This window comes from Diceros bicornis, chromosome 23 (assembly GCF_020826845.1).
Source record: "Diceros bicornis minor isolate mBicDic1 chromosome 23, mDicBic1.mat.cur, whole genome shotgun sequence".
Taxonomy (NCBI): Eukaryota; Metazoa; Chordata; class Mammalia; order Perissodactyla; family Rhinocerotidae; genus Diceros; species Diceros bicornis.
In genome coordinates this window covers 14,569,213-14,595,093 of record NC_080762.1, presented here as the reverse complement: position 1 = coordinate 14,595,093, position 25,881 = coordinate 14,569,213, and the positions used below count along the sequence as shown (strand labels likewise).

The following is a 25,881-nucleotide window of genomic DNA, read 5'->3' as shown; positions in this document are numbered from 1 at the left end:
ACACACACCATAAAATACCAAGGAGTCATTAAAAGAAGTAAATTAGGGGCCGGCCTGGTGGCGCAAGCGGTTAAGTGCGCGCGCTCCACTGCGGCGGCCTGGGGTTCGCTGGTTCGGATCCCGGGCGCGCACCGACGCACTGCTTGGTAAGCCATGCTGTGGCGGCATCCCATATAAAGTGGAGGAAGATGGGCACAGATGATAGCCCAGGGCCGTCTTCCTCAGCAAAAAAAGAGGAGGATTGGCGGATGTTAGCTCAGGGCTGATCTCCTCACAAAAAAAAAAAAAAAAAAAAAGAAGTAAATTATAGCTATGCCAGCTGACTTGAAAGAATTTCCACCATGCAATGTCAAGCGAGAATAGCAAAATGCATAAAATTATGTATATACGGCAACGTTCATAGCAGCATTATTCACCATAGCCAAGAGGTGTAAGTATTTAAAATTTGAAATATGTTAATTATCATTTATATTTAATTTTGAATTTTACTACATATTTCTTAATGTTTCATAATTTAAAATATATTAAAACTAATTTTTCAATTTTTTGATTTATTTTAAATAACATTTTATAAAATATATTCAAATTTGGATTTTAAATACAATTATGCTTTGAATACAATTACATTTCTAATACTTTGATCGTTACCATCATAAAACACAGATTATGTGAAAACCTGATGACAACCTAACAAATGATTTTGCTGAAATGAAGGCAAGAAAAAACAATTTTATAGAATAAACTATATGATGATTTATGTATTATATATGTCTTTATTTTATTAGCCGTCTAAAACATCACTTCCCAATCAACAGAACACCAGAAAATAATTAAATTTGGTCTTCTTGGATATTTTGCAGCTTAGTGTCTAATAAAAACTATAGCTTTACACATATCTTTCACATTTGTTATTATGAAGATATACATGTCAAGGCAGGAAAATAGAACATACTTTATTAAACAGTTTGTTAACTTGATTTGTGATCTTTAAACATTCTGAAATATGTATGTGGGCCTCCACTTTTACTTTTGACCCAGGCTACCCAAATCTCCTGGTCTGGCCTGGAAAGTGCTTTGAATACAGGATTCATGAGAATCCTGAGGTTAGGACACCTACAGAACAGCATAGGCTACTAGTTCAAGATATCTTAATGCCCAGTTTAGTCAAGAGTGGAGAAAGCCAATACACTGTTTCTAGTCAATACACATATCCTGAACTTCATTCATTTCACTAAGAAAACATCATTTCCTCTTTTATTATTCTAATTAACAAAACTTCTGGTGTTGATTTAAAAAATTAAGATAAAGCCTTCAAAGAGTAGGCTTTTGATTAGTCTTTCAAATGCTAACTAACCACTCCTAGAGTACGCATTCCTAATTAGGGTATTTCATATGTTAACTAACTGCCCCTAGGGTGTAAATTACAAGGAACTATCACACTATATACCACTGTTTAAATAGCAGTATTTTAAAGTAAATTACAGCAAATGTAACAATCACCATATATATAAGGGCTTTAGAAATCAAGAGTTGTGCCATTAATTAGCAGTTCTTTAAAGCGTTCTTGCAAGTCTTTGATTTAAACAATGCCAGACTTTTCGCTGAAGGGTCAGAAGTCATCAATTCTATCCTAAGATGCCTCTATTTGATCTCTGCTGTAGGAACCACACCGTGAGCACCTAGACTGGAAAGGACATCTCCCCTTCCAGCCAGTCCTTGCAGCTGCTCATAGTACTTGGCCAAACTTTACAGAGGTTAGAAGTGTTCCAGTCATTGCCACCTCTCCCTACACACCTCTCAGATCATGGCACACGTCTGTGACAGTAACTACCTCCTCACCGAAGCCGATTTCTCCAGTGTAATCTGGTATTGAAGGTATGGGTAGATTTCTGTGCTCATGCCATACAACCCAACTCATTTAATCTTTGAGGGGGCTCAGATCTCTACCCTCAAATGATTTGAATAAAATGATCATTTATATCCCAGTATCTAGAAAGATGAAGTCCAAACGCCTTCTGTCTTGATAGGCCACCACCTCCACCTGGAGCAAGACCAGTTCCAGGAGAATAGACACTGAAGCCCTAGCATGATGCTATTCTAGTGTAAATAATGAAAGGCTTATATCATGGGCCATGTTGCTAACCTACTACATTTTTCTAACGCTTCTAGTCCTTTTAAATTTTCTGGACTTGAGTTTTCTCTCTTATCAACATCTCTCTGCATGGGCCTGGGCCTCCCCCAGGATACTGATGTGTGGGGTATATAGATTCCTTCTATTTATCAGTTTAGCTGTTGGGGTACCTGTAAAAGAGTACCTCCATCCTGCTTACAGAAAGGCTAAGAACTGCATTAAAGATTTAGATCCCTCATCTGCACTAGCTGCTATACAAATTACCCGGCTTATCTTGGTGAGGTCCTGCTTCCTGTCTAACATCTACAACTGGAAGAGACTGGAGTTAAGGTGACCAACCTCCTGATTTGCCTGGGGCTGGGGTAGTATCTGAGGCATAGGACTTTCAGTACCAAAACGGGAAAGTCCTGCACAAGCCTGGACCTGTTACCCTTGTTGGGTGACTGGTTGCATTCTAGCAAATTTGACATACAATGGAAGCTTCATGTAGAGCAGTCCCAGCCTAAGTCTGGTACAAGTGGTTCTAATAGATTTCCTACTTAAAAATCTCCCCCAGCCAGTGCCTTTTGCACACAAGTTGTTGCCTTAGAAAAAAGGAAAGTTCTTCTTTGACCTTGAAAATTTTAAGAAATTAACTTTCATATTCTTCTAGCTCTCGACTTATTCAAAAGCCTACTATAGGGTCTTTAAGCATTTTATCATTGTCACCAAAGGGTCGTTTGTTTCAAAGATAAATGACCTCAAGCCTGGAACTCTATGATGTTCCATTACTGTCTGGCATTTCCAAGATTCTAATATTTGCTCTACCAATAGCCCCTGAATCACGTGTCTCTCATTTGAGCTATCCTTAAGCTCTCCTTCTCTTCATTTTCTTCTCTTATAAACTAAAAAGTTTATATGAACTGAGATTTAGTAAGTTGTAAGGAGTGTCCTTATTATTAGGTAGAGTACATTTTATCCAAAGGGTTTCAAAAACAAACATTATCCATTCAACGAATTTTTATTGAGTAGTTCCTCTATTATTAGCACTGCATTTACTGCTAAGGATACAAGAGTGAACAATGCAAGCACAATCTGCCAGGCTAATAAGGGTTGCTGAGAAGTAAGTGAGAAACAGCAGTGTGGTAAACACCACAAGAGTCAAGTTCCACATGCTGTGGGAGCACGTGGAAGGAACAACTAACTCAAATTTGGAGGTCGTGGAAGACTAAACGGATGGTTAGCACTCATCCGTTCATATATGTGTTGATTAATTTAACAAATATTTATTGAGAATCTAATGTGTACCAGGCACTGTGATGGCTGTTGTGGATCAGAATGAATGTAAATATGACACAGTCTTTATGTTGAAGGAGTTTCACAGTCTAGTATGAAAAAAATACATGTAAATAAATAATTACAATAGGATGTAAAAAGTGCTATAATAAAGATCTCCAGGGAAGGTTTCACAAAAGAGGTGACTTCTGTATGGAATTGTACTTAAACTTGAAGGTTAAGGAGGAACTTGCTGGATAATGGGGAAGAAGAAGGGCCCTCCACGCAGAGGTAACAGCTCGTGAATGCCCAGTCAGGTAACCACAAGCAATTGAGTATGGCTAAGGGTAAAGTTTTTGTGAAGAGTGGTAGACAATGACTGGAATGGAGGTGGAATTAGATCACAGAAGGTATTTTATGCCATCGTAAAGGATTTGGTTTATGCTGAAAATTATGGGAAGTCGTTGAATGGTTTCCAGTCAGAAAGTGACTTGTGCAGATTTGTATTGTAGAAAGATATCTGTAAAGATCATGAGGGTGGACTGGAGGAAGAAGCAATTTATCTGATCCTCAAAACCACTTTGTGAAGTGAGTATAACAGGTATTTTCACTCCCATTTATATATAAGGATCTAGGACTTGGAGGTGTCAAGTGGTTTGCCTAAGGCCCCCTAGTTCATTCCAAAATTGAAGAAAATCAACACTTTGTCCAGATAGGAATGTAGATGGAAACCTCTACGCAGTTCACCTTCGGCTTCAGTCATGCTATCCCTGAAAATAATCTTTAAAACCTAGTTCTGGCTGCACTGTTGATTCAAACTAGTTTTGCATAATTGATTAGATAGAATTTGTACAGTCTGAATCAGATGCTTTGAAGCATCAAAGTGCCCCACAATATGGTTTTCTATTTCCTAGGCAAAAGCCTAGGTCACTCATATTTTCTAATGTTATTCTAAATCTTTTAAATCTTATCCTCCAGGCTGCAAATGAGCCATGGAACGATTCCAACTTTTTTTATTTGGAGCCAACAAAAGGCAATTCACTTTAAGAAACTGACGTTTTTATCCTCTAATATTGTGAACATTTCAAAATTGTTGACACTGGCTCAAATCTGTTTCTTCTGATATTTATGGGATATTGTAGGTGGCAAATAATTGTGAATTAGCTTGATTTGGTTTTCTTCCCTTCTCAGTTTTATAAATAAGTGCAAATGAGCCAATAATGATTTTCTCTTCCCCAAAAACATCTCTAATTGGTACTTAAAGTTTTCAAAAAGTTTATTAATTACAATAAATATTAAGGATTAAGTTCACAGAAAAAGAAAACACAGTAGTTTAAATTATTCCTGGAACATCTGGATTGTGTTAAGAGGTGAAGGGTGAGTAATTACAACTCTGTACATGTTATTGACTAATTTTTCCTCTATAACAATGGTTCTCAAAGTGTGGTCCCAGGGCCAGCAGCATCTGCACCACCTGGAAACTTGTTTGAAAAACAAATTTTTAACCTGAACCCCAGATCTACTGAGTGGAGTTGGGGGAGAAGCAGCAATCTGTTTTTTCAGAAGCCCTCCAGGTGATTCGGATGTAGGCTAAAGTTTGAGGCCCATTGGTATAACAGAAAAAAGCATGTGTTTCAGACTATGAAAGACATGGTTTCAATTCCAACCCCAGCCATGTGATTTTAGACACACCATGTATTTCCTGGTGCCATCACCAGATTATTTGGTTAATAACTTAGCCCCTTTGCTGGCCTCATGAGTATTATAAATACTACCTGGTAAGTGATACTTGTTCATTTGTTATATTGGCAGTATCTCCCTTCCAAGTGATTTGGATGCATGCTTAGGTTTGAAAACCACTGGTCTATAAGGTGCAATATATTGGAAGCTGACCAGCTACATAATTTGAAGGGCCCGATGCAAAATGAAATGCTGGGTCCCTTGTTCAAAAATTAAGAATTTCAAGATGGTGACAACAGAGCATTAAACCAAGTATGGGGCACAACTGAGCACAGGCCTACCACTGGACAGGTTGAAGGCCCAAAGAGGAGTTTCTGCCTGTATCAAATCACATCTTTTTTTTCAGATGAAAATGATACAATGCCATGAAAGTAGGCCACATTTCCCCCTCTTACTTCCTGAGCTGTCCATCTCCAGAGACAGACCGTGCTCATTAGCCTCCCCATCTTTGCTCATTGTTGTCTTCCTTTTAGCTATCCAAATGCATTTGTACTTCAAGACCCAACTTAAGGTCCCCATCCTCCATAAAGTCTTCCCTTACTACCTTAACTCACTTAACTGTCCTTTTAAACTTTTCTAGTACTTGCTTTATGCCATAAATTTAACTCTTTTTTTTTTTTTTAGTTTACTTTTTTTGGTTATTGTTTTCGTTTTTTGGAAGAGTGGCCTTGAGCTAGCATCTGTTGTCAATCTTCCTCTTTTTTTTTTCCCCTCCCCAAACCCCCAGTGCATAGTTGTATATCCTAGTTGTAGGTCCTTCTAGTTCTTCTACGTGGGACGCCGCCTAAGCACAGCTTGATGAGCGGTGAGTATGTCCGTGCCCAGGATCTGAACCAGGGAACCCCGGGCTGCAGAAGCAGAACACAGGAACTTAACCGTTAAGCCACCGGGCTGGCCCCTAGCTCTTACTTTTTTAATATCAATGATTGCTGATCATTGTGTTCATCTTGTTTCTTAAGTTAGAATATAAGCAGCTTAAGCATTGAGGTGGTGCCATCATCATACAATGGAAAGAGCACAGGCTTTTAAGCTCAATCAAGCCCGGGTGCAAATACCCTCTCTCATTTACTAGCTGTGATGTAGGTAAATTAATCCACTTTTCAGTCTCAGAATCTTCATTGGAAAAATGGGGTAATAAGATGTACTTCATAGGGGTGTTGTGAAGATTAAATGAGATAATATATGCAAAGCCCTTGGCATATATAAATGCTCATCAAATATTAGTTCCTCTACCAGATGTATCCCATCATACATCTGATTTTGTTTCAGAAGACCAGTGCTGAACACAAAGTCAGTATTCAATAAATATTTGCTCTTTGGAAATTGAATTTTATTTATTTTTTTGTGAGGAATATCAGCCCTGAGCTAACATCCGATGCCAATCATCCTCTTTTTGCCAAGGAAGATTGGCCCTGGGCTAACATCTGTGCCCATCTTCCTCTACTTTATATGGGATGCCTCCACAGCATGGCTTGACAAGCGCTGCTTCAATGAGCGCCCAGGGATCTGCCGGGGCTGAGGCAGCTGAGTGCACGCACTTAACCCCTACGCCACTGGGCAGCCTCTGTATTTTATTCTTTAAGGTATTATTTTACACGTGCCCAGGAAGTAAACCAATCCTATGTTGAATTTTGCATAAAGCGTTAATTATCTCTGACTTGTGAGTAAATTCTTATATTCACATGCTGACTTTTGCAAAAAAATTTTAATTTTGTACAATTGTTTATATTTTTAAAGCATTTTCACACCTCTTATGTTATTAATATTATCTTACATGGGGGAATAGAGAGATATTCTTATTCCCAATGAGGATACGGGGAAGGCTGGCACCAACAGATCAAGGGATTGTTCTAAGTTACACAGTACCAGTGTAATTTAATATCCACTAAAGCGTCCTCAAAGCTTGGTCTAAACTCAGATACGCTGACTCCTTGTTGAATTTTTTTTTTCCACTATACCAAACTATCTCTGGCACACAAGAATATACCTGCAAAGTACATGCAGGAACAATTATTTTAATTGATTAAAACAGCATAAGTGAGGCTATTTCTTTTTATACTGGACATATAGACGGCATTCAATGGTAGTTGAATTAAAAACAGCATGTACGGTGCCTATTACACTTTATGGTTCACAGTAGTATGTGCTTTTGTAAAGAGTGAGCTATTATTTAAATTTCTCTTTTTTGCTAAACGTATTTTAAAGGGACCATTTTCTCCTAATGAAAATTTAAGGACAAGGTTCATTATTCTTAAGGCAGTTTCAATTTGGGGCCTAGCACATCATGCTTGAAAGCTGCTTTTTTCCCCCCATGTGAATTATTATACTCCTTCCTCCTGACGGCGCAAGCCACACTTTCCTGCCAAACTTATGACTCAAAGGCCCCTGAGGACTTTCTGTAGCCTCTCCGCCACAGCCCGGGAACCCAAAGCTGCTTCCACGTGAAACAACCAAACACGGTCCCCTAAGCCCAAGGTCCGCTACAGTCAGGGCCTGGATAAAAGGCGAATCAGAAGGCAGCACACCCCTCTGCTCCCACCCCCTCCAGTCTGCACCATCCAATCCGTTTTCTCTGTCGCGCGGTCGGCGCCTGGGATTGGCCGGGATCGGGACAGGCGCGCGACCAGTGCGCACGGGCCGAGCGCGGCGACTTGTCCGTCACGTGCGGCCGCCCGGCCTCCCCGCCTGGCGGGGCTGGGGGGCGGGGCCCTGGAGCTGCTGCGCCTGCGTTGTGGGCGTTCTCGGGGAGCAGCTGCCGCCGCCGCCGCCGCCGCCGCCGCGTTCGGGCGTAGAATTTGGAGTCCCCGCGCCTCGTTAACAATGAAGCAGAGTTCGAACGTGCCGGCTTTCCTCAGCAAGCTGTGGACGCTGGTGGAGGAAACCCACACCAACGAGTTCATCACCTGGAGCCAGGTACGCGGGAGGGCGCGGCGGCCTCCGAACCCTCCTGAGTACCCGCCGCCTCCCTCCCGCTCTCCCGCGGGCTTGTCTCCCGCGGCCTGCGGCTCGACGCCGGCTGCGAGGCCCGCGGCGCGGCCCCGGCGGGGGCCCCGGGGTGGTGGGCGCGGGAGCCGGGGGGGCGGCCGGCGCGCTGGCTCAGGCCGCGGTGGGGGAGGGGCGGCCGCGCGGGGCCCGCGGCCGGGAGGCCCCGTAACGGTCCGGCCCGGGCGCCCTTCGGCACCGGCCCGGCGGCGCGAGGGCGGCCCGCTAGCCGGGGGCGCGGGCGCCGCGTTCCTGCACACTCATCCCCCGTCCTCCCGCCCAGCTCGCGGGCTCCGGGTCGCCGGGGGCACGGGCAGCCCCGGGCCGGCTCTCCAGCGCGGGGCGTTATCTGAGGAAATCTTGACCCCGGCGACCCGCGTCTGTCGCGGAGACGGCCACGCGCCGCCTTACACCTGGGGTCCTTGTGGGGAGGGCTTCGGGGGAGTGGGCACACGGTCACACACAGGTGACGGCTGATCGGTGGGTCTTAAGATATTACACAGACAATGGTACATTTCTCCTCGGAGGTTCTGAGCCGTTGCTGTAAACGGGTTTTTATGATGATTTTCATCCAGGTGCTGAGACTGGTGTCCACTAACTTAGTGAGGAACTGAAATGAATCACTAAACAGTTGCCAGCAGAGTGGTGTGTGGATGCCGTGATTGTTGTTTGATCCCAACTCTGCCACGAAACGGAGATGACCTTAGCCAAGCGCCTTGTGTGGCCTGAGTTTCATCGTCCATGAGATGACTGGGTTGCCCGGGTGATCCGAGACTCCTCCTAGTTCCAAATAGTAAAATTCTAAGCAGAATGATTATTCCATAAACGGCGTTTGCGTTGGAATACGCTCTTAAGCTGTTGGAATCATTTTGTGAAGGGGGCTGGATTTCTCTTATTGTAGATGATCGTGTGTTTGGGATATTTTCTTGTTTAGAGGTCTGGAGACGAGGTCATGAAAACTACCTGCACAGGGCCTGGCACCTGTTCAGTGCCGAGTAATTGTTATCTCCCCTTTTTCTCCCTTTCTTTTCTGTTCTTTTCCTATTATAGGAACTCTCAGTTTTATTATTACATTTAACAGGGAGCACTAGATTGAGTACATGAAGTTTTGACTACTATAACACCATATTCTGGTTTATGTTACTGTCATTCGTTGATTTTTTTGTTTCCCTTCTAGGACTTAATTTTCTTGAAGGTTAGTATCATCAGCTGGATGGTGTGTATTAAGCATTTGCTGAATTCTGTACAGTTGTACTAAGAAAGGTGAAAATAAGGAAGCCAGCCGCGAGTGTGCACTTAAAAATAAACAGATGTCTCATGCTTTTCATCAGTCAGAAGGATTAAAAGTTGACGAGGATGGATCAGCACACCCTGCTGTTACTCAGCCTTTTATTCGTGTTAGAGATTGGACTGAGAGTCTCCTCTCCAACCCAAGCTGACTTTATCATACCTTTTTGCGTGGGTAGGCCTTGTTTTTATTGCCTAGAAATGGTACCTAAATATATTGGTAATTGGTTTTAATTAAGGGGTATTATATCAGTGGCAGGTCTGAAAATTCTCATTAGCCAAGATATTTTAATAACATTCTTATTTTATGGGAAGTATCAAATGTGGGGAGTTTCAAACTAATACATAAATGCATCATTTTATGAATTCTAAGCCAAATACAGAAGCCGCTTAAAAATGATTCTTATTTATCCCATTATTAAGTCTAAGCTTATGTTTTAACTACTCATTTTCTGATCATAACGAGACAAATGAAATATAAAATCAGTGAGAGCAGGGACACTCTCTGTGCCAGGGACATCCAGTAGGGACTTAATAAATGTTTGATGAATCAATGAAATCCTTGGAATATGTAATGGAAGTGGTAGGAATGTTGAAGATAGAATTATGCCTGAAAAGAATCTTAGAGATCATTTATTTGAGCCTCATCATCGTGTAGATGAGGATTTGAGGCTTAGACAGGTTAGATTACTTACCCATAATTACAAAGCTAGCCTTTATTGGAGGTGGGACTATGACATAGATTTGTGACCTCCCAGATCAATCTTCTGTCCATAGCATTACCTTTAATACATATTGGCACAATATTTAGTTTTATGTCAAAACGTTAGCCCTCCGCAAGTCAGTGGACAATTCTAGATTAATGTTGTCTAGGGCTAAGCTTAGTTGCTTAGGGCTGTCTCGCTTATTTTACCAGATTTTTCCAAATCAGTGTTAACAATGAAAAGTAAAACTTCAATTAAACAATGATGTTAGATGGAAAAACCAAAATAAGTTACTCTCGTCTTTTAAAAGTTGCTATTTATGGTTGTTTCTGGTTTCCTTCAGCCTTGTTTTGCTGAACTTCTATTGAGGTAATTTAGCATTTATACTATCTGAGTGAATATTAAGACCTTTTAGAAGCAACAGATGTTTTGGAAACCAGGCAATCTTTTATGCATTTTTTTTTTTTACTTGTGGAAAATAATTTATTCTTCTAGCTTGAGTGTTAGGCAAGGAGAGAAAGCTCTTACCAACTGCAGTTGGAAAAGCTTGGCTTAATATTCCTGAAGTTCATATAACTTTAATTTTCCTTGAAACTTGTAATATGACAAAAATGAAAAATGAAATAATATCCCCATTCTAATCATTAATTATAGAAATATAATATTTTGAGCAATCAAATTATACTAAATGTGTTATTGATTCAAATAATAGAAATGTCTTTAGATCCAGTGTGTCTTTAAAACGTATTGTACATGTTTTTTCCCAGATTCTCCCCTTGGAGTTTTCTTTTTCCTTCCTTTTTTTATTTTTATGTTCCTATGACTTCAAAATTTTATATAGCTATTTTGGCTCTGGTAGGCATTCTATTGCAAGAATCAAGGACAAAGATAGTACTGTTGGACAACCTAAAGCTGTTTTAAATGTAACGGAGTCCTAAACAGAGGGCACAGGTTTAACTTGGAAGCAACTGGGGAAACTTGATATTCAGGGACAAGAGGCTGTGGAAGTTGAGTGGAAGTTCTTGCCGTTGTTGATAATGAGGGACAGCCTTTACTGTTACTGAAATTTGATACTCAGTGTATGTTGAAGTGAAGCAGTATAAAAGAAGGAAAGAACTGGAAAGTCATTGTTTTGCCAGTGTTATTACCTTTGTCTGAGTTCTTCAGATTGCTTGAGAAGACCAAGAAGTGATTTCCACTAAAGACCTCATACTCATCTGTTCCATCTTTTTTTGCCCTGTGTCATTCTCCACTTCCCTAACCCTCTCCAATCAGCAGAGACAAATTATGAATTAGGAGGGAAAGGGAGAAAAACCAGAATTTGTTCAGTGTTTTTTAGCTGTTTTGGATGAATTTGAGCAGTAGGCCCTTAGACTTCATAGTGTTATGGTATTTTAAACTTCCCAGCAACCATTGCATAATTACAGTATTCCCAAGTGAAAACAAGAAAGGCCCCAAGTGTGGCAGAATAAGGGGTAAAATACACCTTAGGTGGGCCTACAGAAAAGTTGGAAGATTCATTGACAAGTATTTTTTATTTGTATGCATAAGAAAGAATGAGCTAGAGACTCAGAAGGAATGGTTGGTGAACATTAAGAAGTTATAGACTGATTGTTTAAAAAGTGTTACAAGTTGCTATTCTGAAAAGTGTTTTAAAGCAATGTGGTTGAAATATTAGGTTATTAGGTAAGAATATTTTGGATGTTTTTAACTAGAGTACCAATTTGAGCAGTAGCAACTGTTACCACTCTTTGGAAGCGTGCCAACATTATGGGTAGAGACTGAAAAGAAGCTACCCATCTCTCCTACCCCAGTTGGTAATGGCTTTCTGCCCCTTGTAAAATGTGCAGGGAGAGTTCTGTGTTGTACTGCTTGGGCTTCGCAGGTTTAAACAGCAGTAAGGTGTAATTTTTGCACTGAGAGGTTATTTACAACTTTTTAGAGTGGTGACTGATAAGCAGAGACACAGAATGATATGAGTGAATGAGGGTTGTATGTGTGTGTGTGAGAGAGAGCAGATATAAGCAAGAGGCATTCATCTCTTTATTTGATACAATGCAAGAGTTGAAATTCTAAAAATATAATTTGGCCCACTGTGACCAACAATTCATTTATTCAGTCACTCACAAATATATGTTGTGAATCTGTTATGACCAGACAGTGTTCTGGGTACCAGGAATTAGTTCAGTAGTTAACAAAGTGGTTGCCTTCATAGAGCTTACATTCTACTGAAGGATATTGATAATTAAAAAGTAAGCAAACACAAATAATATACTTTTAGCTAGTGATAAGTACCATAAGGAAAATAAAACAGAGTAAAGAGAGAGTGTATCAGTTAGGGTCTAGTTAGGAAACAGAAGTCTCCTACACAGTAGGAAACAAAACACACAGTATTTTGAACCGGGAAAGTTTAATAGAATTACTAACTATATTAGGGGCATTGGGGTGAAGAAGACTCTAGAGAATATAGGAATAGCAGTTATAAGAAGCAGCCATCATTGCTAAGGCTAAGATAGAGTTCCCAAGTAAGAGCTCTTTTCCCCTGAGTCTAAGATTGACCTTGTTAAAGTATGACCGTGTTTCACTGAATGGCAGAGAAGTCACTGGTGCCACACTGGTGGAACTTACTGGAAATCCATCCTTTAGAACTTTCCAGAAAATATGCCATCTAGGACAGGGGTTGGCAAACTATGGCCCTTGGGCAAGCCATCTGTTTTGTAAATAAAGTTTAATTGGAACATAGCCATGCTCAGTTTCTTTACATATTGTCTGTAGCTGCTTTCTTGCTACAAGGGCAGTGTTATGACTTTATGATCTGCAGGCCAAAAATATTTACTATCTGTATCTATAAAGAAGCCCTTCCTCTAGAGTACCCTAGAAAGCTGTTCATGGGGAGATGTCTTGCCAGATATACTCTGATTTGAAAATTCCAAAAGGGAGAAGGAGTGCCAGGGGAAGCTGCTGGCCTTGGGCTGCTGCTGACCTCCATGCACTGCAAGAGCTAGGTGCTGGAGAACCTGGATAACTGCAGGAGCCCACCAAGGACGCACTGGAACCAGGAAGGAGAACCCCTTCTTCTGACAAAGCTTAACACCATGCCAGCTAGAAAAAGAGACATTTAAGGGACCCAGAGCAGAGCAGACAGTGAAGAATGAATTTGGAGCAATGCATTGGTCACTAGCATGTAAAATGACTAGGATTTGTGGGTATTTTAGGTAGAGTGATGAGGAAAGCTTCTCTGAGAAGATGACCTTTGAACAGAGACCTGAAGGATTAGAAAGGATGGGCCAGACAAAGGGGAATGGCACATGTAAAGGCCTTGACCATAGTATGTTCATGTTATTGGAGAAGACCCATGTAGTTAGAGTATCTTGAGAGAACATGCGAGTGAGGTCAGAGAAGTAGCCAGGAGCAGCTGGTATGGGGCCTTAAGGCTGTGGTAAGGAGATTGGAAATGAGGGAACTAGTTAGAAGACTCACAGTTTTCTACTGTGGTATTGAGAATAGTGTGGCTGAGACTAGGGTGTTGACAGTGGAGATGGTGAGTTGTTAAATTTGATATCTACTTTGAAATCAACTGAAAGCAGTTGATAAATTGGCTGGTGTTGGAGGAGGGGACAGAAAAGAATTAGAGAATGACTCATAGATTTGGCCTGAGCAACGGGGAAAATGATGCTACCATTTGTTGAGATGGAGGAAGATTCAGAGAAATGCAGGTGGGGATTCTGTTGGGTCATATTAACTTTGAGATTATAAAAGGATCACTAGTATTATTTGAAAATCGTTTCATTTTGCTTACATTTCATTGACCACACTTAGTCATATGGCCACACATAATTTCAAAGGAGGTGGGGAAGTGCAGTGCTAGGGAAGTTGAACAGGAATGTTTCTAAACAGCCTGAATGACTTCTGCACTCCAAAATGTTCAAATGGAAATGTTGAATAAGAGATTTGGATATAAGACTCTGGTGTTCAGGGTGGAGTTTGGAGTTTGTGAGTGGTAAAACCATGGGATTGAATGAGGTCATCCAGGGAGACAAATGAGGATAGAAGGGACTGAAAGATAGGGTATGCCAGCGTTCAGAGGGTATGAAGACAAGAAAATGCCAGCAAAGGAGATTGAGAAGGAAGAGTGAGAAAGGAAAAATAAAGGAATGAGGTCATAGAAGTTAATGGAAGAAAATGGTTCAAGAAAGAGAAGATGATCAACTGTGTGAAATGCTGTTATGAATATTCTTATACACCTCTCCTGGTGTATATAAGCAAAAATGTTTATAAGGTGTCACTATATATATACACACACCTGTGTTGAAGAGTCTAATTGCTGGAAAATAGAGTATGAAATGTTCAATCTCAAGATAGTTCAAATTGTTTTCCAAAGAGATCAAACCAGCTTGTACTCCTATTAGCCACATATGAGACTTTGCATTAATCCACATCTTCAAACTTGAATACTATTATTTTTAATTTTTACCAATCTAGTAGATGTAAAATGTTATCTCAGTGAGGTCTTAATTTATATTTCCCTGATTACTAGTGAGTTCCAACACCTTTTCATATTTATTGGCCATTTGTGTTTCCTATTCTATGAAATGTTTGGCCATTTTTCTATTAGGTGGTTTATCTTTTATTATTTGTAGGAATTCCTTGTATATAGTTTATATTCGTTTTTTGGATATGTGGTTGCCTATATCTTCTCCCAGTTTGTGGCTTATCTTTTTGCTTCTGATGAGTAGAAGTTCTTAATTTTAGTATAATTTAATATATCAATCTTTTTTATGGTTCATGCTTTTTGTTTCTTTAGGATATTTTCCTTTACTTACCCCAGGGAGAGAAAAATACTTTTTCTTCTCTCTTCTTTTCTTCTGAAAGTTTTAAAGGTTTGCATTTCATATCTAATTCACCTGGAATTGATTTTTTGTGTAGTATGAGAGATCCAATTTCATTGTTTTCCATAGTTGTTACTAGCCCCTTATTAAATAGTTCCTTCTTTCCCCAGTGTTATGTATTGCTACCTCTGTCTAATGGCAAAATTATGTATAGATATTGCGGTTTTGTTTCTGGGTCCTCTGTTCTTTCCCATTGGACAGTTTATCCTTGTGCCCATATCACATGTCTTAGTTACTGTAGCTTTATAAAAAGTCTTGCATTTGGGAGGGCAACTCATTCTTCCATATATGTTTTAAAATCAAGTTCCATTAAAAAAAAATAGCCTATTGGGATTTTTATTGGGATTGTGTTGAAACTATAAATCAGATTAGGGAAATGGATATCTTTACAATATTGAGTATTTCCATGAACAAGGCATATTTCTAAATTCATTTTGTTGTTTAATAAAGTGTTATAGTTTTTTGCAACTAGGTCTAGCACATCTTTGTTAGATTTCTTCCTAGATATCTTATAGATGTTGAAAGTGGTGTCCTTTAGTTAAAAATACATTTCTGGCTGTTGCTGGTAATTAGGAATACAAGTAACATTTGTATATTGATAATAAACCAGTGAGCTAATCATTTTACTGATTTGGGTTCTCTAAGTGTACATCCATAGCATCTGTGAATGATGGTTTTGTTCTTCCTTTCAGAACCTTATACCTTCAACTTGCTTTCTTTTTTGCAATGGCTAAGACCTTAGGGTGTCAAATAAAAGTAGTGATCATGGGATTCCTTTTTTTTGTTTTTAAAGGGGATGTTTTTAATATTTCCCCCTTAAGTTACTAGCTGTTAAAATTGAGAGTTTTTAATTTATCTTTTTGTTGTTGATGTCAAACTTAATTGGGTAACTTAAAGGGGAGAGAGGCATGCCAGGATGGAGGATACAGGAAAAAGTTGACTTTGGGGGAGTAGGAAAATGGGTTTGAAATAGACAATAGGTTGAGAACATAGTGAGTTAAAGAACATTGTGTAAACGTGTTGGCAATTGAAAATTCAAGTGTGAAATTTGAGAGGGTCAGAGGCAGAGGTAGATGTGATAATCATCATATATAATATAGTCAGTAATTAGACACTGTAGTGTGGATGAGATTGCCTAAGAAAAGAGTGTAAAAGGTGTCATAATCAAGCCTAGAAACGTAAAAAACACACTGCCTTTTGATAAGCGGAAGACAATTGAAAGGAAATATGAGAGATAGGAGACCCAATAGTGTATAGTTTCAAAGCCAAAAGAGTAGAAGATTTAAGGAGGGGATTGTCAGTAGTGCCAAATGAAATGCCGTGGAGAGGTGTAGGATGATCAGGACTGAAAAGAAGGCATTGAATTTGGCATTTGACATTGTAGGAAAAAGGGCTACAGTAGAGTGAGGGAAACCAAAACCAGTTTTTAGCAAGAGTAAGTAGATGGTCCTGAATTGGAGAAGGGGGCTTTGAAATATTTGTTTAAGTTTTGCAGTGAAGAAAAAGACAAATGGAGTGGATAGATTGAGAGGGAAGTAAGGTAGAGGGAAAGTGCTTTTAAGATAGGAAAAGATGTATGCATTTTTAATTTTAATAGTTATTATCTAATAACTAACACTGATTATTGTCAACCTTTTTAAATTTTGCCAGTCTAATAAGTTAAAAATCATTATTTGTTTTGCTGTACATTCAATTATGAATGACACCATGCCTCTTCTAAATTTTACATTGGATTTTTCATCTTACTGATTTGTTAGAAATTTTTAATTAAGGCAGTTAACCCTTTGTCATAAATCTTTAAAGTGTTTTTTTTATGTTAATTTTTTAAGTTTATTGAGTTTATTTTATAACTCTTATCAGTTGGGGTTAGGTTCAGATAAAAGTAACAGAGATCCAAACAACAGTGGCTTAAACAAAATAGAGATGTATTTTTCTTTTAGGTCTGAAGATACTCAGTCATCTGCTGGTCTTTTCAGCCATACTTATTTCCTGTACCTTAATGGTTGCTGGAGAGCTAGCCATTACTCCAAGTTCCAAGCAGGGATATGGGATGTAGGAGTTTGACACTTTGAATCTTTCCTCTTTTAGAATCTTTTCTGGAAGCCCCACTCAATCCATTCTACTTACATCTTATTTGCCAGGTGTGTTATTTGGCCACCTCTATTTGTAAGGGGGACTGAGAAATGTAGTTGCAGCATCAAACAAAATTGTGATTCTGTTAGTAAGAAAGTAAAGGATCATCCATGCTGTTGCAAATGGCAGGATCTTTCTTTTTTAAGGCTGAATAATGTTCAGTTTTTTGTGTGTGTATACAATTTTTTATCTGTTCTTCCATTGATGGACACTGAGGTTGTTTTCATGTTTTGGCTATTGTTAATAATGCTGCAGTGAACGTTGGAGTGCAGATATCTCTTTGAGATACTGATTTCATTTTCTTTGGGTATATACCCAGAAGAATGGTAGCTATATTGCATGGTAGTTCTATTTTTAATTTTTTGAGAAACTCTCATACTGTTTTCCATAATGGCTGTACCAGTTTACATTCCCACCAGCAGTGTACAAGGGTTCCCTTTTCTCCACATCCTCACCAACACTTGTTCCCTTTTTCTTTTTTTTTTTTTTCCTTATAATAGCCATCCTAACAGGTATGAGGTGATAGCTCATTGTGGTTTTGATTTGCATTTTCCTGATGATTAGTGCTGTTGAGCTCCTATTCATATCATATACCTGTTGGCCATTTGTATGTCTTCTTTGGAAAAATATCTGTTTTGGTCCTTTGCTCATTTTTTAATTGGGTTGCGTTTCTTTTTTTTTTTTTTTTTTTGCTGTTGAGTTGTATGAGTTCTTTACATGTTTTGGATATTAATCCCTTATCAGATATATTGTTTGCAAATATTTTCTCTCATTCCATTAGGTTGTCTTTTTATTTTGTTGATTATTTCCTTTGCTGTGCAGAAGCTTTTTACTTTGATGTAGACAATATGTTAATAAGCTTGACTGTAGTAGTCATTTCTCTGTGTGTATATATCAAATCATGATGTTGTACACCTTAAATATGTACAATTTTAGTTTAGTTTTTTTTTTTTTATGAGGAAGATCAGCCCTCAGCTAACATCTGATGCCAATCCTCCTCTTTTTTTTTTGATGAGGAAGATTGGCCCTGGGCTAACATCCAGGAACATCCGATCTTCCTCTACTTTGTATGGGGTGCCACCACAGCATGGCTTGACAAGCGGTCCGTCGGTGCGCGCCCAGGGTCCGAACCTGTGAATGCGGAGCACGTGCTCTTAACCCCTGCGCCACTGGGCCCGCCCACAATTTTAGTTTTAAAAAATAAAAATACAAATAAAAAAGAAAGTAGAGGAATTTGGAGATAGGGCAGGCAGCTAGCAAGTCTCCATGAATAAATTTATTAATTTTTGCTGCTATGACTTCTGAGTTTATGATGTCGTTGTAAAGAGTGAGATAGCAGTGAGTTAGAACTGAGCTTTTGTTTTTTCCTTCCAAATGGAAAATTTATTAACTAATCTTTTTCTTTCCTGATTTCCCCCCTGATTTGAATACTATCCTTACTTATTAGCTATTAAATTCTTAAATAGATTTGCTTCTTCTTCTGTCCCCTCTAGTCTGTCCATTCATCTATTGACTATCCCTTCTTTAGTACTGAACTCTTGTAGACACTGTAATTCTGACATCTTTGGAAGAGTTAACACATCTCTCCCCATTGTTTTCAGTATTTTCTTGCCTATTGTTAAACGTAATTATTTTTACAAATGAACTTTAGTACCTGTTATTTGGTTGTGTTAGCATCTCTTTACCTCGTCTCCAAATATCTTTTTTCTTTTTCAGTTGAGAGAGAATTTAATATGTTAGTTAATTTAGGGGGAATTGACAGCTTTACAACACTGTATTTGTCCCTCTGTAGCTTTTTTCTTGAAGGTCTTGTGTATTTTTAAAATTTATTTTTAGATTCTTGATGTTTTTCTATTAGAATCTTTTATTCCGTTTTAGTTTTAAATTTTTGTTGTGGTGGTGGTAAAATATACATAACCTGAAATTAACCATTTTAACCATTTTTAAGTATAAGTATGTAGTTCAGTGGCATTAGGTACATTCACATTGTTATGCACCTATCACTACCATCCATCTCCAGAATGTTTTTCATTTTCCCAAACTGAAACTTCATACTCGTTAGATAATAACTTCCACTCCCCTCCTTCTCCTAGCCCCTGGTTACTGTTCTACTTTCTGTCTTTATGAATTTGATTATTCTAGATATCTCATATAAGTAGAATCATACACTATTTTTCCTTTTTTGACTAGTTTGTTTCACTTAGCATAATGTCTTCAAGGGTCATCCACGTTCTAGCATGTGTCAGAATTTTCTTCCTTTTTAAGGCTGAATAATATTCCATTGTATGCATATACCACATTTTGTTTATCCATTCGTCTGTCAGTGGACATTTGGGTTGCTTCCACCTTTTGGCTATTGTGAATAATGCTACTATGAACATGGGTGTACAAATAACTTTTTGGGTCCCTGCTTTCAATTCTTTTGAGTATATACACAGAAGTAGAATTGCAGGATCATATAGTAATTCTGTATTTAACTTTCTGAGGAACCGCCATACAGTTTTCCACAGCAGCTGCATTATTTTACATTCCCACCAGCAGTGCACAAGTGTTCCAATTTCTCCACATCCTTGCCAACAACTTATTTTCTGTTTTTTTTGTTTTCTTAATAATTGCCATCCCAGTGGGTGTGAAGTGGTATCTCATTGTAGTTTTGGTTTTCATTTCCCTAATGATTAGTGATGTTAGGCATCTTTACATGTGTTTGTTGGCCATTTGTATATTTTCTTTGAGAAAATGTCTGTTCAAGGTCTTTGTCCATTTCTTATGGGGTTGTTTGTTGTTGAGTTGTTGGAGTTCTTTATATATTATGGATATTAACCCCTTATCACATACACAATTTGAAAATATTTTCTCCGATTTCATGGGTTGCCTTTTCACTCTATTGATAGTATTGTTTGCACAGAAGTTTTAAAGTTTGAGGTAGCCCCATTTGTCCGTTTTTGCTTTTGTTGCCTGTGCTTTTTGTGTTATCCAGGAAATCATTGCCAAATCCAGTGTCATGACACTTTTCCTCCTCATGTTTTCTTCTAAAGTTTTTATAGTTTTAGCTCTTATGTTTTGGTCTTTGGTCCATTTTGAGTTAATTTTTGTATATGGTGTAAGTTAAGGGTTCAGCTTCATCCTTTTGCATGTGAGTATTCAGCTTTCCCAGCATCATTTGTTGAAAAGACTGTCCTTGTCCCACTGAATGGTTCTGGCAATGCTTGTCAAAAATCTTTGCATCGTATATGTGAGGGTTCATTTCTAGGCTCTATTCTATTCCACTGAGCTATCTGTCTTTATCTCAGTACCATGCTGTTTTGCTTACAGTTGGTCCCTGACTTATGGTGATTCGAATTTTTGACTTTACAGTGGTGTGAAAGCAATACTCATTCAATAGAAACTGTAATTCGATGTTTGAATTTTGATCTTTTCCCGGAATACTGATATGCAGTACGATACTCTCTTGTGATGCTGGGTGGTGACAGTGAGCAAAACTCCCTGTCAGCCATGTGATCATGAGGGTAAACAACTGATACACTTATAACCATTCTGTACCCATGTAACCATTCTGTTTTTCACTTTCAGTACAATCTTCAATAAATTACATGTAATATTCAACACTTTATTATAAATTAGGCTTTGTGTTAGATATCTTGCCCACTGTAGGCTAATGTTAAGTGTTCTGAGCACATTTAAGGTAGGCTAGGCTGAGCTGTTATGTTCGGTAGATCAGGCATATTAAATGCATTTTCAACTTAACAGTATTTTCAGCTTATGATGGGTTTATCAGAGCATAACTCAGTTGTAAGTCAAGGAAGATCTCTACTGTATTTTTGTTGTAAGTTTCAAATTGTTTATTTTTTGTATGAAAGAACACTAATGACTTTAAATATTAATAAGTAACCAGATATCTTACTGAATTATAATTTTCAATTGATTGTACAAAGATATCATTATTTGCAATAGACGTAATTATAAAATACTGCTTCCTCTCAAATTTTATTTCTAATTGCATTGGCTTTAAAACAATGTTAAATAATTGTGCTGGCTACATACTGTATTTCTTTTCTTGTTTTTGATTTAATGGTAATTCTTCTAATATTTCCCCATAGAGCATGATGCAGCTTTTGGTTTAAGACATAATTCTAAACTTTTGAGATTGACATCAGAAAGCTTAATTGCAGTTTGGTGTTTAATTGCAGTTCGTCACTTAATTGCACTTTGTTTCTTGTTGCCATCAATAGGGATAAAATGTTGGTCTGAAGGTATCATGGAAGGACTGCACAGTTTTGGGGTCATATGTATCACCTAGTATCAGAGGACCTTACCTAATTGACTTTTTCTCTTTTTTTCAGAATGGCCAAAGTTTTCTGGTTTTGGATGAACAAAGATTTGCAAAAGAAATTCTTCCCAAGTACTTCAAGCACAATAACATGGCAAGCTTTGTGAGGCAACTGAATATGTGTGAGTATAGATGGCACTTTATTTGGAGTAGCTGTCATCAGCCACTGATTAAAACTATTTTTCTTATTAGTTTGTTAAAGGCAAATATGATATTCCATAGAAGCACCATTGATTTTTGACTTTTGTCTATTTTAGTCATCTGAATTTTGAATCTTTTTTCAGATGGTTTCCGTAAAGTGGTGCATATTGACTCTGGAATTGTAAAGCAGGAACGAGATGGTCCTGTTGAATTTCAGCATCCTTACTTCAAACAAGGCCAGGATGACTTGTTGGAGAACATTAAAAGGAAGGTGGGTTATTGTCGACATGATTTAATTAGGACATTACCGTATAGCAGACTTGGCCACGAATTATATTTCAGCACACAGGTTATATTCAGCACGAGGTTGTTCCTTGTTGGCATGACGTAGACTAATAAAGCTTTAATTATTTCCCTCTATTTTATGTTCCTTTTTTCCCTGCACTCAACTGTACCTAGGACTCAGTCTTCAAACACTTTCTAGAGGGAAGGAAGATGTTTACATTCTGACTGAGGGTGAGGAGTCATCCATATTGGGATGGCTCACTCCTTCTAATTTAGCTTAAAAAATTTAAGCTCCTGCTAGTATGTCAGGGCTTTTTCTGTAGTTCTCTGCTGAATATCCAGTGCCTAGAATAAATCTCTTGCATATAGTAGGCATTTAATAATACATTTTTGAATGAACGATATCTTGCTGAAATAAGATATTTTTACTTTTGTCTATAAAAGTGGGGGACAAAAAGGGTAGTGGACCATGAAAGAAAGTGGTCCAGTGTGCAGCTGTTACTGCATAAGTTTAATTAAACATGGAAGGTGATAATAAAGAGGCTTGGGGAAATTATAGGGAGTTTGGTGGAAGGAAATGAAAAAAAAAAAAATCCCATAAGATGTTCCTGCTCTTGGAAACTTCTCCACATTAAAAAAACAAAAAATAGACTGTTTATTTCTTATTCTCTCTTTTTGGTCTGTGCAGTTTATTCTTTTCCTAAATCCTATCCTGGGCTTTTCAGAAGTAGATCTCATTTCCTGAATGGGCTACAAAAACTACTTATAATTGGAAGCTTTGGGTTACAATTATGGTGTTTAGTATTTGTTTAATCCCCTAAATTTGCTTTTTGAAAGGTTTCATCTTCAAAACCAGAAGAAAATAAAATTCGTCAGGAAGATTTAACAAAAATTATAAGTAGTGCTCAGAAGGTTCAAATAAAACAAGAAACTATTGAGTCTAGGCTTTCTGAATTAAAAAGGTAAAGTATTATTTCCAAATATAATCCTGATATGGAGGTTGGTGTGTGTGTATATTTGGGGTGGGAGGTTGGTGCTTTAAGTACTTAGATCATGTTGTTGAAGCCAAGATCAGAGGTCGTTTTTATGTAAGTCTTGGTTCGCTTTATTTTTGATTTGTAGCCATAGGCTTTGCCCCAAAATTATATTTTCTTGATGGTGATTGAAAGAATACATAAACCTGGGCAATCAAAACAATTTGATGCACAAGTCTTACTGATGAAACAGTAGATCTTTCAGTTGGTGTAGGAAATACGATTCTACTTAGGTTAGCTTTTATATGACGTTCACACACATGAGGGCACACAAGCCATAAAAAATACTATAGATGTTACCCATCCTTTCTTTCATGGTGTTTTCTTGAGACTTTTCTGTGTGGCCTATCTCTTAGGAAAAAGTAGGTTATAAAAATAGGGAAAAAAGGACACAAGAGACTTGCCCTAGTTGATACATAGACTTGAGAAAGTGTTATTCAAACCTTTTATGTACAGAAAGATGCTTTATTTTGTTTAAAATTCTTGGCCCTATTCTAACTTGCCACAGTACCTGCTTGTGTATTGAGTAGATACGTACTTCTCTTCTTAGTAAGTAGCTGGGATTTTCTCTTATCCTAATAGGTGCCAGGGTTTTGAGAGTAGTTATGTATTCTCTCTCCTGTTTCAAATGTGGGACATTAGTTTAGCTATCTTAACTCAAGTATCTTCATTAAAAGAGTAACCTTGGACTTGGATTCTCTTTGTGAATAAGCCTTAATTTTAAGCTTTCTCATTCTGCATATTTTATTTAACCACTTACGCTGGTTTACTTTGTGTATCTTGTGTCTACAGAGGTGCCCTTGACCCAATTCCTTTAATCTCAGGTTTATCCTTTAAGGAATGGGATCCCAAATTCATTCTATAAGTCTTAGAGGTAACCATTCTCCTGTGTATCTTTAGTAGGCAGATGCCAGTATCGTTAAATTTCTGAGTCAGAAAAAGTACAGTAGTTATTCAGTAAGTATTAAAGAAAGCCTCATTTTCCGTACTCTCTATACGTAAATCCAGTCTCTTTTGTAATAGTTTGAATTGAGGGAGATGGCTTTTGTGGAAATTAACAAAAGAGCAAAAGTTAAAGCTTTTAGTAGGTGGAGTATCTTTCATGCCTTCTCAGCATTATTATTGCTGCTAACATTTAATAACAGTGCAATTTCAGTAAATAATGGTGAATGAAGGAAAAAAAACTAATAGTACTGGGCAAGTTATTGGTTTGTCATATTTGGATATGCTTTAAAGAAGAACAGACTTTTTTACTGTTTTCATATGCTTGTGTATGAGACAGACCTTAGATAGTTTTAAAGTCTGACAGACTTGAGTTCAACTTCAGCACTTATAAGTTACCTGTGTGATCCTGGGCAAATCCTCTGAATTTTCTGAGTGTCAGTGTCTTCATCTATAAAAGAGATGATAATTCCTTTCTTGACATATTTTAGAGAAGTTTAAATAAGTAATACACATAAAATGCTTAGCATAGTGCCTGGAGCATAGCAAGTGCTGCGTAAAAGTCACTTCCCAGTAAGAATTGTTTCCTGAGCACAGTCCTGAATTCACTCGGTAGCCACAGTGGAAAGGTTAGGTTGGTAATGAGCCAGATTGTCAGAGGAGTAAATTGCCTACTACTATATAGATACAGGCATGAGTCCTAAGTTTTTGTATATATACTGCCATCAGTAGGAGATACTACAATTATGAAGGAATGATTCTGGAGTTATGTCAGGATAGCTATCATTCTATATAATTGAACCAAAGTTTTCCTAGACCTATAAAAGTATATAGTAAAAACTAGTTAAGTTCTCTGGTGTTCTTAATTAAAGTTAATGAGGCCTGGCTTTCTGACTGAATTTTCTTGTTTTTTAATAAATGATAACATAGTGAGAATGAGTCCCTTTGGAAGGAGGTGTCAGAGTTACGAGCAAAACACGCACAACAGCAACAAGTTATTCGAAAGGTAAGTATTTTTTTCCCATGACCGTAATCTACATTTGTTTAATGAGTACCATTTGTGACCCAAAAAAGTCTCTATTGAAAAGTCAGTGATTGATCTTAGTTTCTTATATATTGGGTACACAGATAGAAGTAAAACTGTGAAATCCGACAAATTAAGCCAAGTGTTATATATCCTTTTTAATAAAAAACATTTCTCTTTAGCAAATAAATATGATCATTCCATACTCCCAGCCAATGTCTCATTAGCTTTTAGTAAATGACCTTTTGCCTAATATAACAGCTTTAAAGATACTTTATTCTTAGGAGCATAATTAACACACTACCAATTCTTAACATTTTTTACAATAAAAGACATAGCCTCACTGTGTGGGGTTTTCTTGTTGTTGTTTTTACTACTTTTTACTCTAAAAGGCGTAGATAACAGTCTTGGAAGATAAATGACTAAAACTTTCAAATCAATTGACCAAATTATGAGTTCAAAAAAAAATGAGTTACCAATATATTCCATTATTAGTCTGTGCAGAGAAACAGTTAATATAATGTTGTAAAATAAATCCTGGATTTTAGTATCTGAGCTGAAAATTACTGGCGGAACTGAAAATCTCTCTGTTGCATTGTGTGCTTGTGATTTAATCTTTTCATATCAGATTTCATATGTTAATAAGAGGTGAAACATAAAAGTAATTAAGGCAGCTATTTTTTGCTCATGAGTAAACTGGACTCTAAGTTTAAGCAACAGGTTTTTAGGGGGGAGGGAGGGTGGGAGAGCTTCAGCTTGTTCATGCTTAGAGGCCTTTAGCTAAAAATAGGGTTATGACTGATAGGATCTGGGTCTAGTGGAGTAAGCTTAGAACAAAGATGAATGGTTGTTGTAACCTTTGACCTATAGTCAAACTAGATATACTATTTTTTAAAAATGAGTATGCAAGTCGAGGTTGAATGTAGAATTCAATTCTCAATGTTTAGTCCAAGTACATATATTTTCAAAACTTCCATAACTGATTCCAGTGTGCAGCCCTGTTAAGAA

At 38.0% G+C, this 25,881-nt stretch overlaps 1 protein-coding gene across 2 annotated transcripts in view; it reads left to right on the top strand.

The window, feature by feature from the left end:
* Positions 1–7,876: 7,876 nt before the first annotated feature.
* The window catches only part of HSF2 (heat shock transcription factor 2), a 33,913-nt gene continuing 15,908 nt past the window's right edge, over positions 7,877–25,881 (top strand). For both annotated transcript variants that reach the window (XM_058566372.1, XM_058566371.1), the window contains exons 1-5: positions 7,877–8,038; positions 21,461–21,569; positions 21,732–21,859; positions 22,711–22,835; positions 24,780–24,855. In XM_058566372.1, coding sequence (XP_058422355.1) covers positions 7,946–8,038; positions 21,461–21,569; positions 21,732–21,859; positions 22,711–22,835; positions 24,780–24,855 — 531 coding nt within the window. In that variant the 5' untranslated portion in view covers positions 7,877–7,945. The remainder of the gene's footprint in view (positions 8,039–21,460; positions 21,570–21,731; positions 21,860–22,710; positions 22,836–24,779; positions 24,856–25,881) is intronic.